General features: G+C 48.5%; 1 protein-coding gene and 4 non-coding genes across 5 annotated transcripts in view; 3 read left to right on the top strand and 2 right to left on the bottom strand.

The window, feature by feature from the left end:
• Positions 1-18,220, top strand: part of LOC126335464 (serpin B6-like) — a 147,086-nt gene that overhangs the window by 105,349 nt on the left and 23,517 nt on the right. The window contains exon 5 of the mRNA XM_049998775.1: positions 16,531-16,739. Within this exon, the coding sequence (XP_049854732.1) occupies positions 16,531-16,739 (209 nt within the window). The remainder of the gene's footprint in view (positions 1-16,530; positions 16,740-18,220) is intronic.
• Trnas-cga (transfer RNA serine (anticodon CGA)) lies at positions 2,642-2,716 on the bottom strand. The gene has a single exon. It is a non-coding gene; the product is annotated as a tRNA-Ser (tRNA).
• On the bottom strand, positions 8,041-8,115 carry Trnas-uga (transfer RNA serine (anticodon UGA)). Its single transcript has one exon. It is a non-coding gene; the product is annotated as a tRNA-Ser (tRNA).
• Positions 10,501-10,575, top strand: Trnas-uga (transfer RNA serine (anticodon UGA)). The gene has a single exon. It is a non-coding gene; the product is annotated as a tRNA-Ser (tRNA).
• Trnas-uga (transfer RNA serine (anticodon UGA)) lies at positions 10,801-10,875 on the top strand. Its single transcript has one exon. It is a non-coding gene; the product is annotated as a tRNA-Ser (tRNA).

Raw genomic sequence — 18,220 nt, 5'->3', positions numbered from 1 at the left:
CTGAGCTACCGAAGCACGACTCACGTCCGGTACTCACAGCTTTACTTCTGCCAGTATCCGTCTCCTACCTTCCAAACTTTACAGAAGCTCTTCTGCGAAACTTGCAGAACTAGCACTCCTGAAAGAAAGGATATTGCGGAGACATGGCTTAGCCACAGCCTGGGGGATGTTTCCAGAATGAGATTTTCACTCTGCAGCGGAGTGTGCGCTGATATGAAACTTCCTGGCAGATTAAAACTGTGTGCCCGACCGAGACTCGAACTCGGGACCTTTGCCTTTCGCGGGCAAGTGCTCTACCAACTGAGCTACCGAAGCACGACTCACGTCCGGTACTCACAGCTTTACTTCTGCCAGTATCCGTCTCCTACCTTCCAAACTTTACAGAAGCTCTTCTGCGAAACTTGCAGAACTAGCACTCCTGAAAGAAAGGATATTGCGGAGACATGGCTTAGCCACAGCCTGGGGGATGTTTCCAGAATGAGATTTTCACTCTGCAGCGGAGTGTGCGCTGATATGAAACTTCCTGGCAGATTAAAACTGTGTGCCCGACCGAGACTCGAACTCGGGACCTTTGCCTTTCGCGGGCAAGTGCTCTACCAACTGAGCTACCGAAGCACGACTCACGTCCGGTACTCACAGCTTTACTTCTGCCAGTATCCGTCTCCTACCTTCCAAACTTTACAGAAGCTCTTCAGCGAAACTTGCAGAACTAGCACTCCTGAAAGAAAGGATATTGCGGAGACATGGCTTAGCCACAGCCTGGGGGATGTTTCCAGAATGAGATTTTCACTCTGCAGCGGAGTGTGCGCTGATATGAAACTTCCTGGCAGATTAAAACTGTGTGCCCGACCGAGACTCGAACTCGGGACCTTTGCCTTTCGCGGGCAAGTGCTCTACCAACTGAGCTACCGAAGCACGACTCACGTCCGGTACTCACAGCTTTACTTCTGCCAGTATCCGTCTCCTACCTTCCAAACTTTACAGAAGCTCTTCTGCGAAACTTGCAGAACTAGCACTCCTGAAAGAAAGGATATTGCGGAGACATGGCTTAGCCACAGCCTGGGGGATGTTTCCAGAATGAGATTTTCACTCTGCAGCGGAGTGTGCGCTGATATGAAACTTCCTGGCAGATTATAACTGTGTGCCCGACCGAGACTCGAACTCGGGACCTTTGCCTTTCGCGGGCAAGTGCTCTACCAACTGAGCTACCGAAGCACAACTCACGTCCGGTACTCACAGCTTTACTTCTGCCAGTATCCGTCTCCTACCTTCCAAACTTTACAGAAGCTCTTCTGCGAAACTTGCAGAACTAGCACTCCTGAAAGAAAGGATATTGCGGAGACATGGCTTAGCCACAGCCTGGGGGATGTTTCCAGAATGAGATTTTCACTCTGCAGCGGAGTGTGCGCTGATATGAAACTTCCTGGCAGATTAAAACTGTGTGCCCGACCGAGACTCGAACTCGGGACCTTTGCCTTTCGCGGGCAAGTGCTCTACCAACTGAGCTACCGAAGCACGACTCACGTCCGGTACTCACAGCTTTACTTCTGCCAGTATCCGTCTCCTACCTTCCAAACTTTACAGAAGCTCTTCTGCGAAACTTGCAGAACTAGCACTCCTGAAAGGAAGGATATTGCGGAGACATGGCTTAGCCACAGCCTGGGGGATGTTTCCAGAATGAGATTTTCACTCTGCAGCGGAGTGTGCGCTGATATGAAACTTCCTGGCAGATTAAAACTGTGTGCCCGACCGAGACTCGAACTCGGGACCTTTGCCTTTCGCGGGCAAGTGCTCTACCAACTGAGCTACCGAAGCACGACTCACGTCCGGTACTCACAGCTTTACTTCTGCCAGTATCCGTCTCCTACCTTCCAAACTTTACAGAAGCTCTTCTGCGAAACTTGCAGAACTAGCACTCCTGAAAGAAAGGATATTGCGGAGACATGGCTTAGCCACAGCCTGGGGGATGTTTCCAGAATGAGATTTTCACTCTGCAGCGGAGTGTGCGCTGATATGAAACTTCCTGGCAGATTAAAACTGTGTGCCCGACCGAGACTCGAACTCGGGACCTTTGCCTTTCGCGGGCAAGTGCTCTACCAACTGAGCTACCGAAGCACGACTCACGTCCGGTACTCACAGCTTTACTTCTGCCAGTATCCGTCTCCTACCTTCCAAACTTTACAGAAGCTCTTCTGCGAAACTTGCAGAACTAGCACTCCTGAAAGAAAGGATATTGCGGAGACATGGCTTAGCCACAGCCTGGGGGATGTTTCCAGAATGAGATTTTCACTCTGCAGCGGAGTGTGCGCTGATATGAAACTTCCTGGCAGATTAAAACTGTGTGCCCGACCTAGACTCGAACTCGGGACCTTTGCCTTTCGCGGGCAAGTGCTCTACCAACTGAGCTACCGAAGCACGACTCCCGTCCGGTACTCACAGCTTTACTTCTGCCAGTATCCGTCTCCTACCTTCCAAACTTTACAGAAGCTCTTCTGCGAAACTTGCAGAACTAGCACTCCTGAAAGAAAGGATATTGCGGAGACATGGCTTAGCCACAGCCTGGGGGATGTTTCCAGAATGAGATTTTCACTCTGCAGCGGAGTGTGCGCTGATATGAAACTTCCTGGCAGATTAAAACTGTGTGCCCGACCGAGATTCGAACTCGGGACCTTTGCCTTTCGCGGGCAAGTGCTCTACCAACTGAGCTACCGAAGCACGACTCACGTCCGGTACTCACAGCTTTACTTCTGCCAGTATCCGTCTCCTACCTTCCAAACTTTACAGAAGCTCTTCTGCGAAACTTGCAGAACTAGCACTCCTGAAAGAAAGGATATTGCGGAGACATGGCTTAGCCACAGCCTGGGGGATGTTTCCAGAATGAGATTTTCACTCTGCAGCGGAGTGTGCGCTGATATGAAACTTCCTGGCAGATTAAAACTGTGTGCCTGACCGAGACTCGAACTCGGGACCTTTGCCTTTCGCGGGCAAGTGCTCTACCAACTGAGCTACCGAAGCACGACTCACGTCCGGTACTCACAGCTTTACTTCTGCCAGTATCCGTCTCCTACCTTCCAAACTTTACAGAAGCTCTTCTGCGAAACTTGCAGAACTAGCACTCCTGAAAGAAAGGATATTGCGTAGACATGGCTTAGCCACAGCCTGGGGGATGTTTCCAGAATGAGATTTTCACTCTGCAGCGGAGTGTGCGCTGATATGAAACTTCCTGGCAGATTAAAACTGTGTGCCCGACCGAGACTCGAACTCGGGACCTTTGCCTTTCGCGGGCAAGTGCTCTACCAACTGAGCTACCGAAGCACGACTCACGTCCGGTACTCACAGCTTTACTTCTGCCAGTATCCGTCTCCTACCTTCCAAACTTTACAGAAGCTCTTCTGCGAAACTTGCAGAACTAGCACTCCTGAAAGAAAGGATATTGCGGAGACATGGCTTAGCCACAGCCTGGGGGATGTTTCCAGAATGAGATTTTCACTCTGCAGCGGAGTGTGCGCTGATATGAAACTTCCTGGCAGATTAAAACTGTGTGCCCGACCGAGACTCGAACTCGGGACCTTTGCCTTTCGCGGGCAAGTGCTCTACCAACTGAGCTACCGAAGCACGACTCACGTCCGGTACTCACAGCTTTACTTCTGCCAGTATCCGTCTCCTACCTTCCAAACTTTACAGAAGCTCTTCTGCGAAACTTGCAGAACTAGCACTCCTGAAAGAAAGGATATTGCGGAGACATGGCTTAGCCACAGCCTGGGGGATGTTTCCAGAATGAGATTTTCACTCTGCAGCGGAGTGTGCGCTGATATGAAACTTCCTGGCAGATTAAAACTGTGTGCCCGACCGAGACTCGAACTCGGGACCTTTGCCTTTCGCGGGCAAGTGCTCTACCAACTGAGCTACCGAAGCACAACTCACGTCCGGTACTCACAGCTTTACTTCTGCCAGTATCCGTCTCCTACCTTCCAAACTTTACAGAAGCTCTTCTGCGAAACTTGCAGAACTAGCACTCCTGAAAGAAAGGATATTGCGGAGACATGGCTTAGCCACAGCCTGGGGGATGTTTCCAGAATGAGATTTTCACTCTGCAGCGGAGTGTGCGCTGATATGAAACTTCCTGGCAGATTAAAACTGTGTGCCCGACCTAGACTCGAACTCGGGACCTTTGCCTTTCGCGGGCAAGTGCTCAACCAACTGAGCTACCGAAGCACGACTCACGTCCGGTACTCACAGCTTTACTTCTGCCAGTATCCGTCTCCTACCTTCCAAACTTTACAGAAGCTCTTCTGCGAAACTTGCAGAACTAGCACTCCTGAAAGAAAGGATATTGCGGAGACATGGCTTAGCCACAGCCTGGGGGATGTTTCCAGAATGAGATTTTCACTCTGCAGCGGAGTGTGCGCTGATATGAAACTTCCTGGCAGATTAAAACTGTGTGCCCGACCTAGACTCGAACTCGGGACCTTTGCCTTTCGCGGGCAAGTGCTCTACCAACTGAGCTACCGAAGCACGACTCACGTCCGGTACTCACAGCTTTACTTCTGCCAGTATCCGTCTCCTACCTTCCAAACTTTACAGAAGCTCTTCTGCGAAACTTGCAGAACTAGCACTCCTGAAAGAAAGGATATTGCGGAGACATGGCTTAGCCACAGCCTGGGGGATGTTTCCAGAATGAGATTTTCACTCTGCAGCGGAGTGTGCGCTGATATGAAACTTCCTGGCAGATTAAAACTGTGTGCCCGACCGAGACTCGAACTCGGGACCTTTGCCTTTCGCGGGCAAGTGCTCTACCAACTGAGCTACCGAAGCACGACTCACGTCCGGTACTCACAGCTTTACTTCTGCCAGTATCCGTCTCCTACCTTCCAAACTTTACAGAAGCTCTTCTGCGAAACTTGCAGAACTAGCACTCCTGAAAGAAAGGATATTGCGGAGACATGGCTTAGCCACAGCCTGGGGGATGTTTCCAGAATGAGATTTTCACTCTGCAGCGGAGTGTGCGCTGATATGAAACTTCCTGGCAGATTAAAACTGTGTGCCCGACCGAGACTCGAACTCGGGACCTTTGCCTTTCGCGGGCAAGTGCTCTACCAACTGAGCTACCGAAGCACGACTCACGTCCGGTACTCACAGCTTTACTTCTGCCAGTATCCGTCTCCTACCTTCCAAACTTTACAGAAGCTCTTCTGCGAAACTTGCAGAACTAGCACTCCTGAAAGAAAGGATATTGCGGAGACATGGCTTAGCCACAGCCTGGGGGATGTTTCCAGAATGAGATTTTCACTCTGCAGCGGAGTGTGCGCTGATATGAAACTTCCTGGCAGATTAAAACTGTGTGCCCGACCGAGACTCGAACTCGGGACCTTTGCCTTTCGCGGGCAAGTGCTCTACCAACTGAGCTACCGAAGCACGACTCACGTCCGGTACTCACAGCTTTACTTCTGCCAGTATCCGTCTCCTACCTTCCAAACTTTACAGAAGCTCTTCTGCGAAACTTGCAGAACTAGCACTCCTGAAAGAAAGGATATTGCGGAGACATGGCTTAGCCACAGCCTGGGGGATGTTTCCAGAATGAGATTTTCACTCTGCAGCGGAGTGTGCGCTGATATGAAACTTCCTGGCAGATTAAAACTGTGTGCCCGACCGAGACTCGAACTCGGGACCTTTGCCTTTCGCGGGCAAGTGCTCTACCAACTGAGCTACCGAAGCACGACTCACGTCCGCTACTCACAGCTTTACTTCTGCCAGTATCCGTCTCCTACCTTCCAAACTTTACAGAAGCTCTTCTGCGAAACTTGCAGAACTAGCACTCCTGAAAGAAAGGATATTGCGGAGACATGGCTTAGCCACAGCCTGGGGGATGTTTCCAGAATGAGATTTTCACTCTGCAGCGGAGTGTGCGCTGATATGAAACTTCCTGGCAGATTAAAACTGTGTGCCCGACCGAGACTCGAACTCGGGACCTTTGCCTTTCGCGGGCAAGTGCTCTACCAACTGAGCTACCGAAGCACGACTCACGTCCGGTACTCACAGCTTTACTTCTGCCAGTATCCGTCTCCTACCTTCCAAACTTTACAGAAGCTCTTCTGCGAAACTTGCAGAACTAGCACTCCTGAAAGAAAGGATATTGCGGAGACATGGCTTAGCCACAGCCTGGGGGATGTTTCCAGAATGAGATTTTCACTCTGCAGCGGAGTGTGCGCTGATATGAAACTTCCTGGCAGATTAAAACTGTGTGCCCGACCTAGACTCGAACTCGGGACCTTTGCCTTTCGCGGGCAAGTGCTCTACCAACTGAGCTACCGAAGCACGACTCACGTCCGGTACTCACAGCTTTACTTCTGCCAGTATCCGTCTCCTACCTTCCAAACTTTACAGAAGCTCTTCTGCGAAACTTGCAGAACTAGCACTCCTGAAAGAAAGGATATTGCGGAGACATGGCTTAGCCACAGCCTGGGGGATGTTTCCAGAATGAGATTTTCACTCTGCAGCGGAGTGTGCGCTGATATGAAACTTCCTGGCAGATTAAAACTGTGTGCCCGACCGAGACTCGAACTCGGGACCTTTGCCTTTCGCGGGCAAGTGCTCTACCAACTGAGCTACCGAAGCACGACTCACGTCCGGTACTCACAGCTTTACTTCTGCCAGTATCCGTCTCCTACCTTCCAAACTTTACAGAAGCTCTTCTGCGAAACTTGCAGAACTAGCACTCCTGAAAGGAAGGATATTGCGGAGACATGGCTTAGCCACAGCCTGGGGGATGTTTCCAGAATGAGATTTTCACTCTGCAGCGGAGTGTGCGCTGATATGAAACTTCCTGGCAGATTAAAACTGTGTGCCCGACCGAGACTCGAACTCGGGACCTTTGCCTTTCGCGGGCAAGTGCTCTACCAACTGAGCTACCGAAGCACGACTCACGTCCGGTACTCACAGCTTTACTTCTGCCAGTATCCGTCTCCTACCTTCCAAACTTTACAGAAGCTCTTCTGCGAAACTTGCAGAACTAGCACTCCTGAAAGAAAGGATATTGCGGAGACATGGCTTAGCCACAGCCTGGGGGATGTTTCCAGAATGAGATTTTCACTCTGCAGCGGAGTGTGCGCTGATATGAAACTTCCTGGCAGATTAAAACTGTGTGCCCGACCTAGACTCGAACTCGGGACCTTTGCCTTTCGCGGGCAAGTGCTCTACCAACTGAGCTACCGAAGCACGACTCACGTCCGGTACTCACAGCTTTACTTCTGCCAGTATCCGTCTCCTACCTTCCAAACTTTACAGAAGCTCTTCTGCGAAACTTGCAGAACTAGCACTCCTGAAAGAAAGGATATTGCGGAGACATGGCTTAGCCACAGCCTGGGGGATGTTTCCAGAATGAGATTTTCACTCTGCAGCGGAGTGTGCGCTGATATGAAACTTCCTGGCAGATTAAAACTGTGTGCCCGACCGAGACTCGAACTCGGGACCTTTGCCTTTCGCGGGCAAGTGCTCTACCAACTGAGCTACCGAAGCACGACTCACGTCCGGTACTCACAGCTTTACTTCTGCCAGTATCCGTCTCCTACCTTCCAAACTTTACAGAAGCTCTTCTGCGAAACTTGCAGAACTAGCACTCCTGAAAGGAAGGATATTGCGGAGACATGGCTTAGCCACAGCCTGGGGGATGTTTCCAGAATGAGATTTTCACTCTGCAGCGGAGTGTGCGCTGATATGAAACTTCTGGCAGATTAAAACTGTGTGCCCGACCGAGACTCGAACTCGGGACCTTTGCCTTTCGCGGGCAAGTGCTCTACCAACTGAGCTACCGAAGCACGACTCACGTCCGGTACTCACAGCTTTACTTCTGCCAGTATCCGTCTCCTACCTTCCAAACTTTACAGAAGCTCTTCTGCGAAACTTGCAGAACTAGCACTCCTGAAAGAAAGGATATTGCGGAGACATGGCTTAGCCACAGCCTGGGGCATGTTTCCAGAATGAGATTTTCACTCTGCAGCGGAGTGTGCGCTGATATGAAACTTCCTGGCAGATTAAAACTGTGTGCCCGACCGAGACTCGAACTCGGGACCTTTGCCTTTCACGGGCAAGTGCTCTACCAACTGAGCTACCGAAGCACGATTCACGTCCGGTACTCACAGCTTTACTTCTGCCAGTATCCGTCTCCTACCTTCCAAACTTTACAGAAACTCTTCTGCGAAACTTGCAGAACTAGCACTCCTGAAAGAAAGGATATTGCGGAGACATGGCTTAGCCACAGCCTGGGGGATGTTTCCAGAATGAGATTTTCACTCTGCAGCGGAGTGTGCGCTGATATGAAACTTCCTGGCAGATTAAAACTGTGTGCCCGACCGAGACTCGAACTCGGGACCTTTGCCTTTCGCGGGCAAGTGCTCTACCAACTGAGCTACCGAAGCACGATTCACGTCCGGTACTCACTGCTTTACTTCTGCCAGTATCCGTCTCCTACCTTCCAAACTTTACAGAAGCTCTTCTGCGAAACTTGCAGAACTAGCACTCCTGAAAGAAAGGATATTGCGGAGACATGGCTTAGCCACAGCCTGGGGGATGTTTCCAGAATGAGATTTTCACTCTGCAGCGGAGTGTGCGCTGATATGAAACTTCCTGGCAGATTAAAACTGTGTGCCCGACCTAGACTCGAACTCGGGACCTTTGCCTTTCGCGGGCAAGTGCTCTACCAACTGAGCTACCGAAGCACGACTCACGTCCGGTACTCACAGCTTTACTTCTGCCAGTATCCGTCTCCTACCTTCCAAACTTTACAGAAGCTCTTCTGCGAAACTTGCAGAACTAGCACTCCTGAAAGAAAGGATATTGCGGAGACATGGCTTAGCCACAGCCTGGGGGATGTTTCCAGAATGAGATTTTCACTCTGCAGCGGAGTGTGCGCTGATATGAAACTTCCTGGCAGATTAAAACTGTGTGCCCGACCGAGACTCGAACTCGGGACCTTTGCCTTTCGCGGGCAAGTGCTCTACCAACTGAGCTACCGAAGCACGACTCACGTCCGGTACTCACAGCTTTACTTCTGCCAGTATCCGTCTCCTACCTTCCAAACTTTACAGAAGCTCTTCTGCGAAACTTGCAGAACTAGCACTCCTGAAAGAAAGGATATTGCGGAGACATGGCTTAGCCACAGCCTGGGGCATGTTTCCAGAATGAGATTTTCACTCTGCAGCGGAGTGTGCGCTGATATGAAACTTCCTGGCAGATTAAAACTGTGTGCCCGACCGAGACTCGAACTCGGGACCTTTGCCTTTCGCGGGCAAGTGCTCTACCAACTGAGCTACCGAAGCACGACTCACGTCCGGTACTCACAGCTTTACTTCTGCCAGTATCCGTCTCCTACCTTCCAAACTTTACAGAAGCTCTTCTGCGAAACTTGCAGAACTAGCACTCCTGAAAGAAAGGATATTGCGGAGACATGGCTTAGCCACAGCCTGGGGGATGTTTCCAGAATGAGATTTTCACTCTGCAGCGGAGTGTGCGCTGATATGAAACTTCCTGGCAGATTAAAACTGTGTGCCCGACCGAGACTCGAACTCGGGACCTTTGCCTTTCGCGGGCAAGTGCTCTACCAACTGAGCTACCGAAGCACGACTCACGTCCGCTACTCACAGCTTTACTTCTGCCAGTATCCGTCTCCTACCTTCCAAACTTTACAGAAGCTCTTCTGCGAAACTTGCAGAACTAGCACTCCTGAAAGAAAGGATATTGCGGAGACATGGCTTAGCCACAGCCTGGGGGATGTTTCCAGAATGAGATTTTCACTCTGCAGCGGAGTGTGCGCTGATATGAAACTTCCTGGCAGATTAAAACTGTGTGCCCGACCGAGACTCGAACTCGGGACCTTTGCCTTTCGCGGGCAAGTGCTCTACCAACTGAGCTACCGAAGCACGACTCACGTCCGGTACTCACAGCTTTACTTCTGCCAGTATCCGTCTCCTACCTTCCAAACTTTACAGAAGCTCTTCTGCGAAACTTGCAGAACTAGCACTCCTGAAAGAAAGGATATTGCGGAGACATGGCTTAGCCACAGCCTGGGGGATGTTTCCAGAATGAGATTTTCAATCTGGAGCGGAGTGCTAGTTCTGCAAGTTTCGCAGAAGAGCTTCTGTAAAGTTTGGAAGGTAGGAGACGGATACTGGCAGAAGTAAAGCTGTGAGTACCGGACGTGAGTCGTGCTTCGGTAGCTCAGTTGGTAGAGCACTTGCCCGCAAAAGGCAAAGGTCCCGATTTCGAGTCTCGGTCGGGCACACAGTTTTAATCTGCCAGGAAGTTTCATATCAGCGCACACTCCGCTGCAGAGTGAAAATCTCATTCTGGAAACATCCCCCAGGCTGTGGCTAAGCCATGTCTCCGCAATATCCTTTCTTTCAGGAGTGCTAGTTCTGCAAGTTTCGCAGAAGAGCTTCTGTAAAGTTTGGAAGGTAGGAGACGGATACTGGCAGAAGTAAAGCTGTGAGTACTGGACGTGAATCGTGCTTCGGTAGCTCAGTTGGTAGAGCACTTGCCCGTGAAAGGCAAAGGTCCCGAGTTCGAGTCTCGGTCGGGCACACAGTTTTAATCTGCCAGGAAGTTTCATATCAGCGCACACTCCGCTGCAGAGTGAAAATCTCATTCTGGAAACATCCCCCAGGCTGTGGCTAAGCCATGTCTCCGCAATATCCTTTCTTTCAGGAGTGCTAGTTCTCCAAGTTTCGCAGAAGAGCTTCTGTAAAGTTTGGAAGGTAGGAGACGGATACTGGCAGAAGTAAAGCTGTGAGTACCGGACGTGAGTCGTGCTTCGGTAGCTCAGTTGGTAGAGCACTTGCCCGTGAAAGGCAAAGGTCCCGAGTTCGAGTCTCGGTCGGGCACACAGTTTTAATCTGCCAGGAAGTTTCATATCAGCGCACACTCCGCTGCAGAGTGAAAATCTCATTCTGGAAACATCCCCCAGGCTGTGGCTAAGCCATGTCTCCGCAATATCCTTCCTTTCAGGAGTGCTAGTTCTGCAAGTTTCGCAGAAGAGCTTCTGTAAAGTTTGGAAGGTAGGAGACGGATACTGGCAGAAGTAAAGCTGTGAGTACCGGACGTGAGTCGTGCTTCGGTAGCTCAGTTGGTAGAGCACTTGCCCGCGAAAGGCAAAGGTCCCGAGTTCGAGTCTCGGTCGGGCACACAGTTTTAATCTGCCAGGAAGTTTCATATCAGCGCACACTCCGCTGCAGAGTGAAAATCTCATTCTGGAAACATCCCCCAGGCTGTGGCTAAGCCATGTCTCCGCAATATCCTTTCTTTCAGGAGTGCTTGTTCTGCAAGTTTCGCAGAAGAGCTTCTGTAAAGTTTGGAAGGTAGGAGACGGATACTGGCAGAAGTAAAGCTGTGAGTACCGGACGTGAGTCGTGCTTCGGTAGCTCAGTTGGTAGAGCACTTGCCCGCGAAAGGCAAAGGTCCCGAGTTCGAGTCTCGGTCGGGCACACAGTTTTAATCTGCCAGGAAGTTTCATATCAGCGCACACTCCGCTGCAGAGTGAAAATCTCATTCTGGAAACATCCCCCAGGCTGTGGCTAAGCCATGTCTCCGCAATATCCTTTCTTTCAGGAGTGCTAGTTCTGCAAGTTTCGCAGAAGAGCTTCTGTAAAGTTTGGAAGGTAGGAGACGGATACTGGCAGAAGTAAAGCTGTGAGTACCGGACGTGAGTCGTGCTTCGGTAGCTCAGTTGGTAGAGCACTTGCCCGCGAAAGGCAAAGGTCCCGAGTTCGAGTCTCGGTCGGGCACACAGTTTTAATCTGCCAGGAAGTTTCATATCAGCGCACACTCCGCTGCAGAGTGAAAATCTCATTCTGGAAACATCCCCCAGGCTGTGGCTAAGCCATGTCTCCGCAATATCCTTTCTTTCAGGAGTGCTAGTTCTGCAAGTTTCGCAGAAGAGCTTCTGTAAAGTTTGGAAGGTAGGAGACGGATACTGGCAGAAGTAAAGCTGTGAGTACCGGACGTGAGTCGTGCTTCGGTAGCTCAGTTGGTAGAGCACTTGCCCGCGAAAGGCAAAGGTCCCGAGTTCGAGTCTCGGTCGGGCACACAGTTTTAATCTGCCAGGAAGTTTCATATCAGCGCACACTCCGCTGCAGAGTGAAAATCTCATTCTGGAAACATCCCCCAGGCTGTGGCTAAGCCATGTCTCCGCAATATCCTTTCTTTCAGGAGTGCTAGTTCTGCAAGTTTCGCAGAAGAGCTTCTGTAAAGTTTGGAAGGTAGGAGACGGATACTGGCAGAAGTAAAGCTGTGAGTACCGGACGTGAGTCGTGCTTCGGTAGCTCAGTTGGTAGAGCACTTGCCCGCGAAAGGCAAAGGTCCCGAGTTCGAGTCTCGGTCGGGCACACAGTTTTAATCTGCCAGGAAGTTTCATATCTTGGATGATTTTGCCAATAAAGCATGTCAAAGAAGGTGCAAAAATGATCTTGTGACACTCTCACAGTTATCTCTCTTTAAATAGAGGGTAGTGCATTTCTGCCACTATACTATAGTCCATCCTGATGTATAGGTCTACCTCCACTCCCAACAGCTGTCCATGGTCCTCCAGTTAAGTTTCTTGGATTTTTTTACACAGTTTTGAACATGGCTGTTGGTTGCCCCATATTCGTCATCTGAAACTTGGCGTTCTCGTAAACTCAGTGTCAATCGCTTCTTTGCCGACAGCTCTTGGGTCACAGATTGTTCAACCCTTCTCCATCTTTACATAGTTCTGTCTCATCTGGACTATGGTCGTTAAGCTTATTATGGATCAGCTGCCTCTTCCATGGCGGTTCTTTTGGACCCAGTTCACCATCATGGTAACTGTTTAGCCACCAGTGTCCTTTTCACTAGCCCTGTCGATAGTCTTCTTGTTGACAGTGGGATCCCTCCCCTGTCGATTCGGCGGTCGCAACTCCTGGTTTCCTGTGCTATCCGCTCCCCCCTGCCCACCCCTCCTGTTCTATCTTTCCACAGCTTCAGGCTGTTGCCACATGCTGCTTGCCTTTGGTGGGTTCACCAGCTGGCTTCGACCATGCTTCTCTCCACTGCGACTTCCATCTTCCCTCTTTGGCCTCTCCCCCACATTCTCTCCCAACCACCCCCCACTTTGTTAGTTCCTTAGCTGTGGATTTGGATGGATTTCTTACAGGATTTGACAGCCTCCATCACCCCAGTGGGGTTCTGTTGTTTGTTTTCAACACACTTGTGGGAGTTTAAGGATAGTGTTGTTTTTTATACCGATGGCTGTGAGTCTGATGATCACGTGGGATCGCCTTCATATTTTCTGTTGGCACTGACAGCATCTCTTGCTTGCCATGTATGTGTTTTCCATTGTGGAACTGATGGCCATCTACCAGGCCCTCTGCTTCATTAAACATTCATTACTTTCATCACTCACCCATGTTATGTTACGTATGGACTCAATTAGAGGCCTTTGGGTTATTAATCAGAACTTTTCCCATCACCCCTTGGTCTCTATCATCAACAACCTTCCCACTGATCTTGATGATTCTGCTTATTTGGTTGATTTGCTTTGGGTTCCTGGCGACACAGGTATCTCAGAACTTGCTCGTCATCTGGTTGGGGATGTGGCCACCTACCCCCAATTCTATGTCCCCTCTGGGGACAACTCTTGGGGGGCTACCCCCATGTCTAATAACCTTTTTGCATCAAGGAGACTTCCACCCTATGACATTCTTCCCTTCGACTCTCCCAGCAGAAATATGCCATTCTCTGCTGTCTTCATATTGGCCATATTAAGTTGACCCATGCATTTTTAACTTTGTAATGAGCCATCCCCCTCCCCCCCCCCCCCCTTTGTAGTTGTGGGCCTTCACTCATGGCGATCCATATTTTGCTGGACTGTTTCCACCTTTTGGCCCTTCACATCAAATATGACCTGCTGCCTTCCTTGTCTTGTGTGTTACACTCACATGGTTATGTCTGTCCTCAGTTTACTTTGTGAAAGTGGTTTGTCCTCTCAGATTTAAGTCCTTGAATTTTCGCCCTTAATTTGAGTCCCTCCACACAAACCACAATCTCTCCGCCTTTTCCTTACATTTTGTCTGGTCTTTTGTGCAGTTTTATTTCCCCTTTTCTTTTGTCTTCTTCCCCTGGTGTTGCCCCCTTTGTATAGTGGTAATGGTATGTTGTGGGTCGCAGAAAGGGTTGGTGGCGTTGCTGGCGCCCCACCACATGTCGAATTTCTGGGAAAACCCTGTCCCCCGTTGTCACCCACCCCCTCCTGTTCTTTCCTTCTTCTGCTGCCCTGAAGTCCCTTTTCCATCTTTGTTGTCCCGATTTCTCTCCTCCTTGACTGGAATGTGCTGTTTCTGTTGCTCCTATGCCGGCCGCGGTGGTCTCGCGGTTCTAGGCGCGCAGTCTGGAACTATGCGACTGCTAAGGTCGCAGGTTCGAATCCTGACTCGGGCATGGATGTGTGTGATGTCCTTAGGTTAGTTAGGTTTAAGTAGTTCTAAGTTCTAGGGGACTTATGACCACAGCAGTTGAGTCCCATAGTGCTCAGAGCCATTTGAACCATTTTTTTTGTTGCTCCTATCTTGATTTCTGTTTTCTTAGATCATGGGACCGATGACTGCTGTTTGGTCCCCTCCCCCCTCCCAACACACACACAGAAAAAATCAACCAACCAATCATAAGATAATTGTCATTATTATCAGAGGTTAGGCTGCTAGATTATTCGGATTTGTCAGTGAAAATGCATATTGACATGTTCATCGTGAAGTGTACAGATTATAAATGAAAATGCTCACAACAGTGGTGAGGTATTCAACAATATTTATTATTTATTCTACAAACGAGTCTCTCCACTTCCAAAGATGAAATTTGTTAATGTTAGATTTAGGCATAAAACAATTGGAATTATGCCAACGAAAACCGTAGTGTAAGATATAATAAGTGACACAGTAACTAATGAATTATGTTAGAAAATACCACAATCGTTCTTAGAAGAAAGTGAACTGAATTGACCTTTGGTGACATGGTCTTAGGGAGTGCTTCCTTTCATTATATACAAAATATTTTACCAAGAACCGACTTTACCGTCAATCTATACAGATTCAGTTTCAGTGGACTTTAGTACTCATCTGATGTATCCTTTCTTCTAAACACTATCGCCTACACACAACACTTTACACGAGAATCTGACTATTATAGGTGCAGACGTCTTGGTGACCAGATAAAAGAACCACGCTAGCCTGTTTATCGGAATGGAAAAGTACTGCTGTGACATTGCCTCACGTATGCAGTAGGATGTGCAGAAGCTTCGCATGCTGAAACGATGTTACATTTCGTGTGCCAACGAAACGTCATACAGTTAAAAGTATTATGAAAAATGCTATATATCCTATGATTCGTTCTTTTAAGGAAAGAAGGGGGATAGGTTAATCAACGTTTTTATTTCTTTAACAAGTTAGAAAATAGCATAGACACTATCAAAGGAAGTGGTAGGTATAGAGTCGTGCAAATAGTGGGACGATATTATACAAGGTGAGAATGTCCTTCGTATTTCTTGGGCTTTAACCTAGTGATATTGACAGAGCTTCGGTGTAAAAGTGAGTTTCAAGCACGCCACCACTTTCACAAGCTGGGAAGTACTAGTATTGAGACGTGGCAAAATTTACTTCATATCAGTAAATACAGGAGTTCAGTGCCACGTGATGTTTTACTGTCTTAACTGTTGATATTGACCCCTCATCATAGTCGCAGCCGGTTGAATCACGGGTTTATACACTCGTTCAGTATTTATCCCCCTCGTTCTTCAAAAAGTGGTTCAGATGGCTCTGAGCACTATGGGACTTAACTTCTGAGGTCATCAATCCCCTAGAACTTAGAACTACTTAAACCTAACAGCCTAAAGACACACACATCCATGCCCGAGGCAGGATTCGAACCTGCGACCGTAGCGGTCGCGCGGTTCCAGACTGTAGCGCCTAGAACTACTCGACCACCCTGGCCGGCCCTCGTTCTTCAGCCAGGTTGATAAGGATTGCGGGAAGCGCGTGGGATCTAATGTTCTCTATGTACGTAAATGTTGGTCCCCGAATCATAATGTGTTTAATGAGTTATGTTGTTACCATTACAGCATGTATAGAAATATCACATCTGTGTTCGCAACTTACATAACCAGTGATAAGCTAGATTAGCAATTAATTAAAAAGAAACCAGAGCAGTTTCATACTGAAAATCCCTTCAGCATAGCGGAAACAACGTCGTAGGGACGAGCACTAAAATATTATTAACATGTTGTGTGAAAATGAACGGTGTTGCAGTTATTCATATTGTTGTGGACTTAGTTGTACTAGTACACATTCTGCATTTCATAAAGCTGAACTAAAGTGACTGCAAAAAAAGAGCGTGATATATTGACATTTGTTTCTCAGAAAAATGTAATGCACTGTGCAGGATGCAGGTATTTTTCCCTGACAAATGTTATTTAACTTGTCGCTAGTAAAGACATTTGATTCAGTGCTGTGTGTTTAATATTTTGTAACTTTACAGGTGTTCTGTCATCTTTTACTCGGATGGTCATAGCAAATGCAGTTTACTTCAAAGGAGAATGGGTAAAACAGTTCGAGAAGACGAGTACTTCGCCGATGCTTTTCCATTCGGAACGAGCAACAAATGTGGAGATGATGTTTGTAAAGGAAAGATTCAAGTACACTTACCTGCCACAGCTGGATTCCCAGGTTCTCCTCCTGCCTTACAGGGTAATACAACAACTAATTATCTGTAATACAGCAAGACACTGTAAACAATACTAACGTAAATTACTTGATTTTGAGAACCAAATGGGACTGCAATAACCTCCCCAGTGGGTTGTTATTAGGATTAATTGCAATCAGTGGGGAAAGTAGAGAATTTATGGTGGACCGGGATTGGAACCGGGTCCCCCACTTGCTAGGCAGATCCTCTGACCACTAAGCTTTTTTTTCGGTGGATTTGTTCGGGACGGACGTCTCACTCAGTTTTTTTTACTGCAGAGAGCAGCTCATCCTCTGACCGAGCTGAGCTAGCGTGTTGACGCCCTAAGCCATCCGGACATAGTAATGGTAGAAACTGCACGGAGTACCACAGCATGCCTCCCGTGAGACCCAAATGCTCAACTTATCCACACACTACTAACGTAGGGCCCCTTGTCCATTATTATCCTCATTGCTCGGGACATTTCGCAGATTCCCCTAAGAGTCTTTCTCTCTCTCACACACACACACAAACATATATGGTGAAGCGAAATTCGCGCACTCGGGCTGGGCAGTGCAACTCCTCACATGCCACTGATAAAAAAAATGCGTGCCACAAAATTACGTCCGGCGAGTACATCCGGCAGAAAAAGAACGTTAAAGAGTGGCCATCTGGCAACACTATAATAACATGTGTGGTAACTACCTCTGTTAGCACACACTGCTTGTGCTCTACAGTTGGTGCAGTGAATAGACTTTTGGGTTAGCATGCAGCAGGTCGATGATTCGATCCTAGGTTGAGACCTATGTTTTTTATTTGGTAAATGTAGTGCAGGTGGTACGGTATCTGCATCTTAATCGTCAACAGCTATTGCAGCGGGTCTTCTAGAAAACACTATTACTTACAAACTACAATCGTAGAAATGGAAGATTGGTCAGCTTTGTAAGAAGCCCTTTCCATGCCATGGACTTTCATAGTTACCTCATCCACTAGATGAGAAACTTGTTTTCTTAGTATCCTCCTTCAATGGGTCCCAGAGATTAGTAGCAATTATTATTCTTGCCTCGTTCAGGTCCATACATTTCGTTAGGGCCTTACGTTACCAATAGGACTAGCAATGTGCTTTGCGAATGATGTCCAGACTCAGTTACTATTTGTATGTGTTATCGCTGTGGTGCCACGCCTTTCAACACTGAGTCTGATTCAAAATGGTTCAAATAGCTCGGAGCACTATGGGACTTAACATCTGACGTCATCAGTCCCCTAGAACTTAGAACTACGTAAACCTAACTAACCTAAGGACATCACACACATCCATGCCCGAGGCAGGATTCGAACCTGCGACCGTAGCGGTCGCGCGGTTCCAGATTGAAGCGCCTAGAACCGCTCGGCCACCGGCCTGCACTGAGTCTGGTAACTGCATGCTGTTTAGTACGTATTTCAATGCATTATTATTATTATTATTATTATTATTATTAATATTCTATCGATGGGATTGTTGAAACAT

Source organism: Schistocerca gregaria, chromosome 2 (genome assembly GCF_023897955.1).
Source record: "Schistocerca gregaria isolate iqSchGreg1 chromosome 2, iqSchGreg1.2, whole genome shotgun sequence".
In the NCBI taxonomy this organism is placed as follows: domain Eukaryota; kingdom Metazoa; phylum Arthropoda; class Insecta; order Orthoptera; family Acrididae; genus Schistocerca; species Schistocerca gregaria.
Note: the sequence above shows the minus strand (reverse complement) of the source record. Positions and strands in the feature narration are given on the sequence as shown.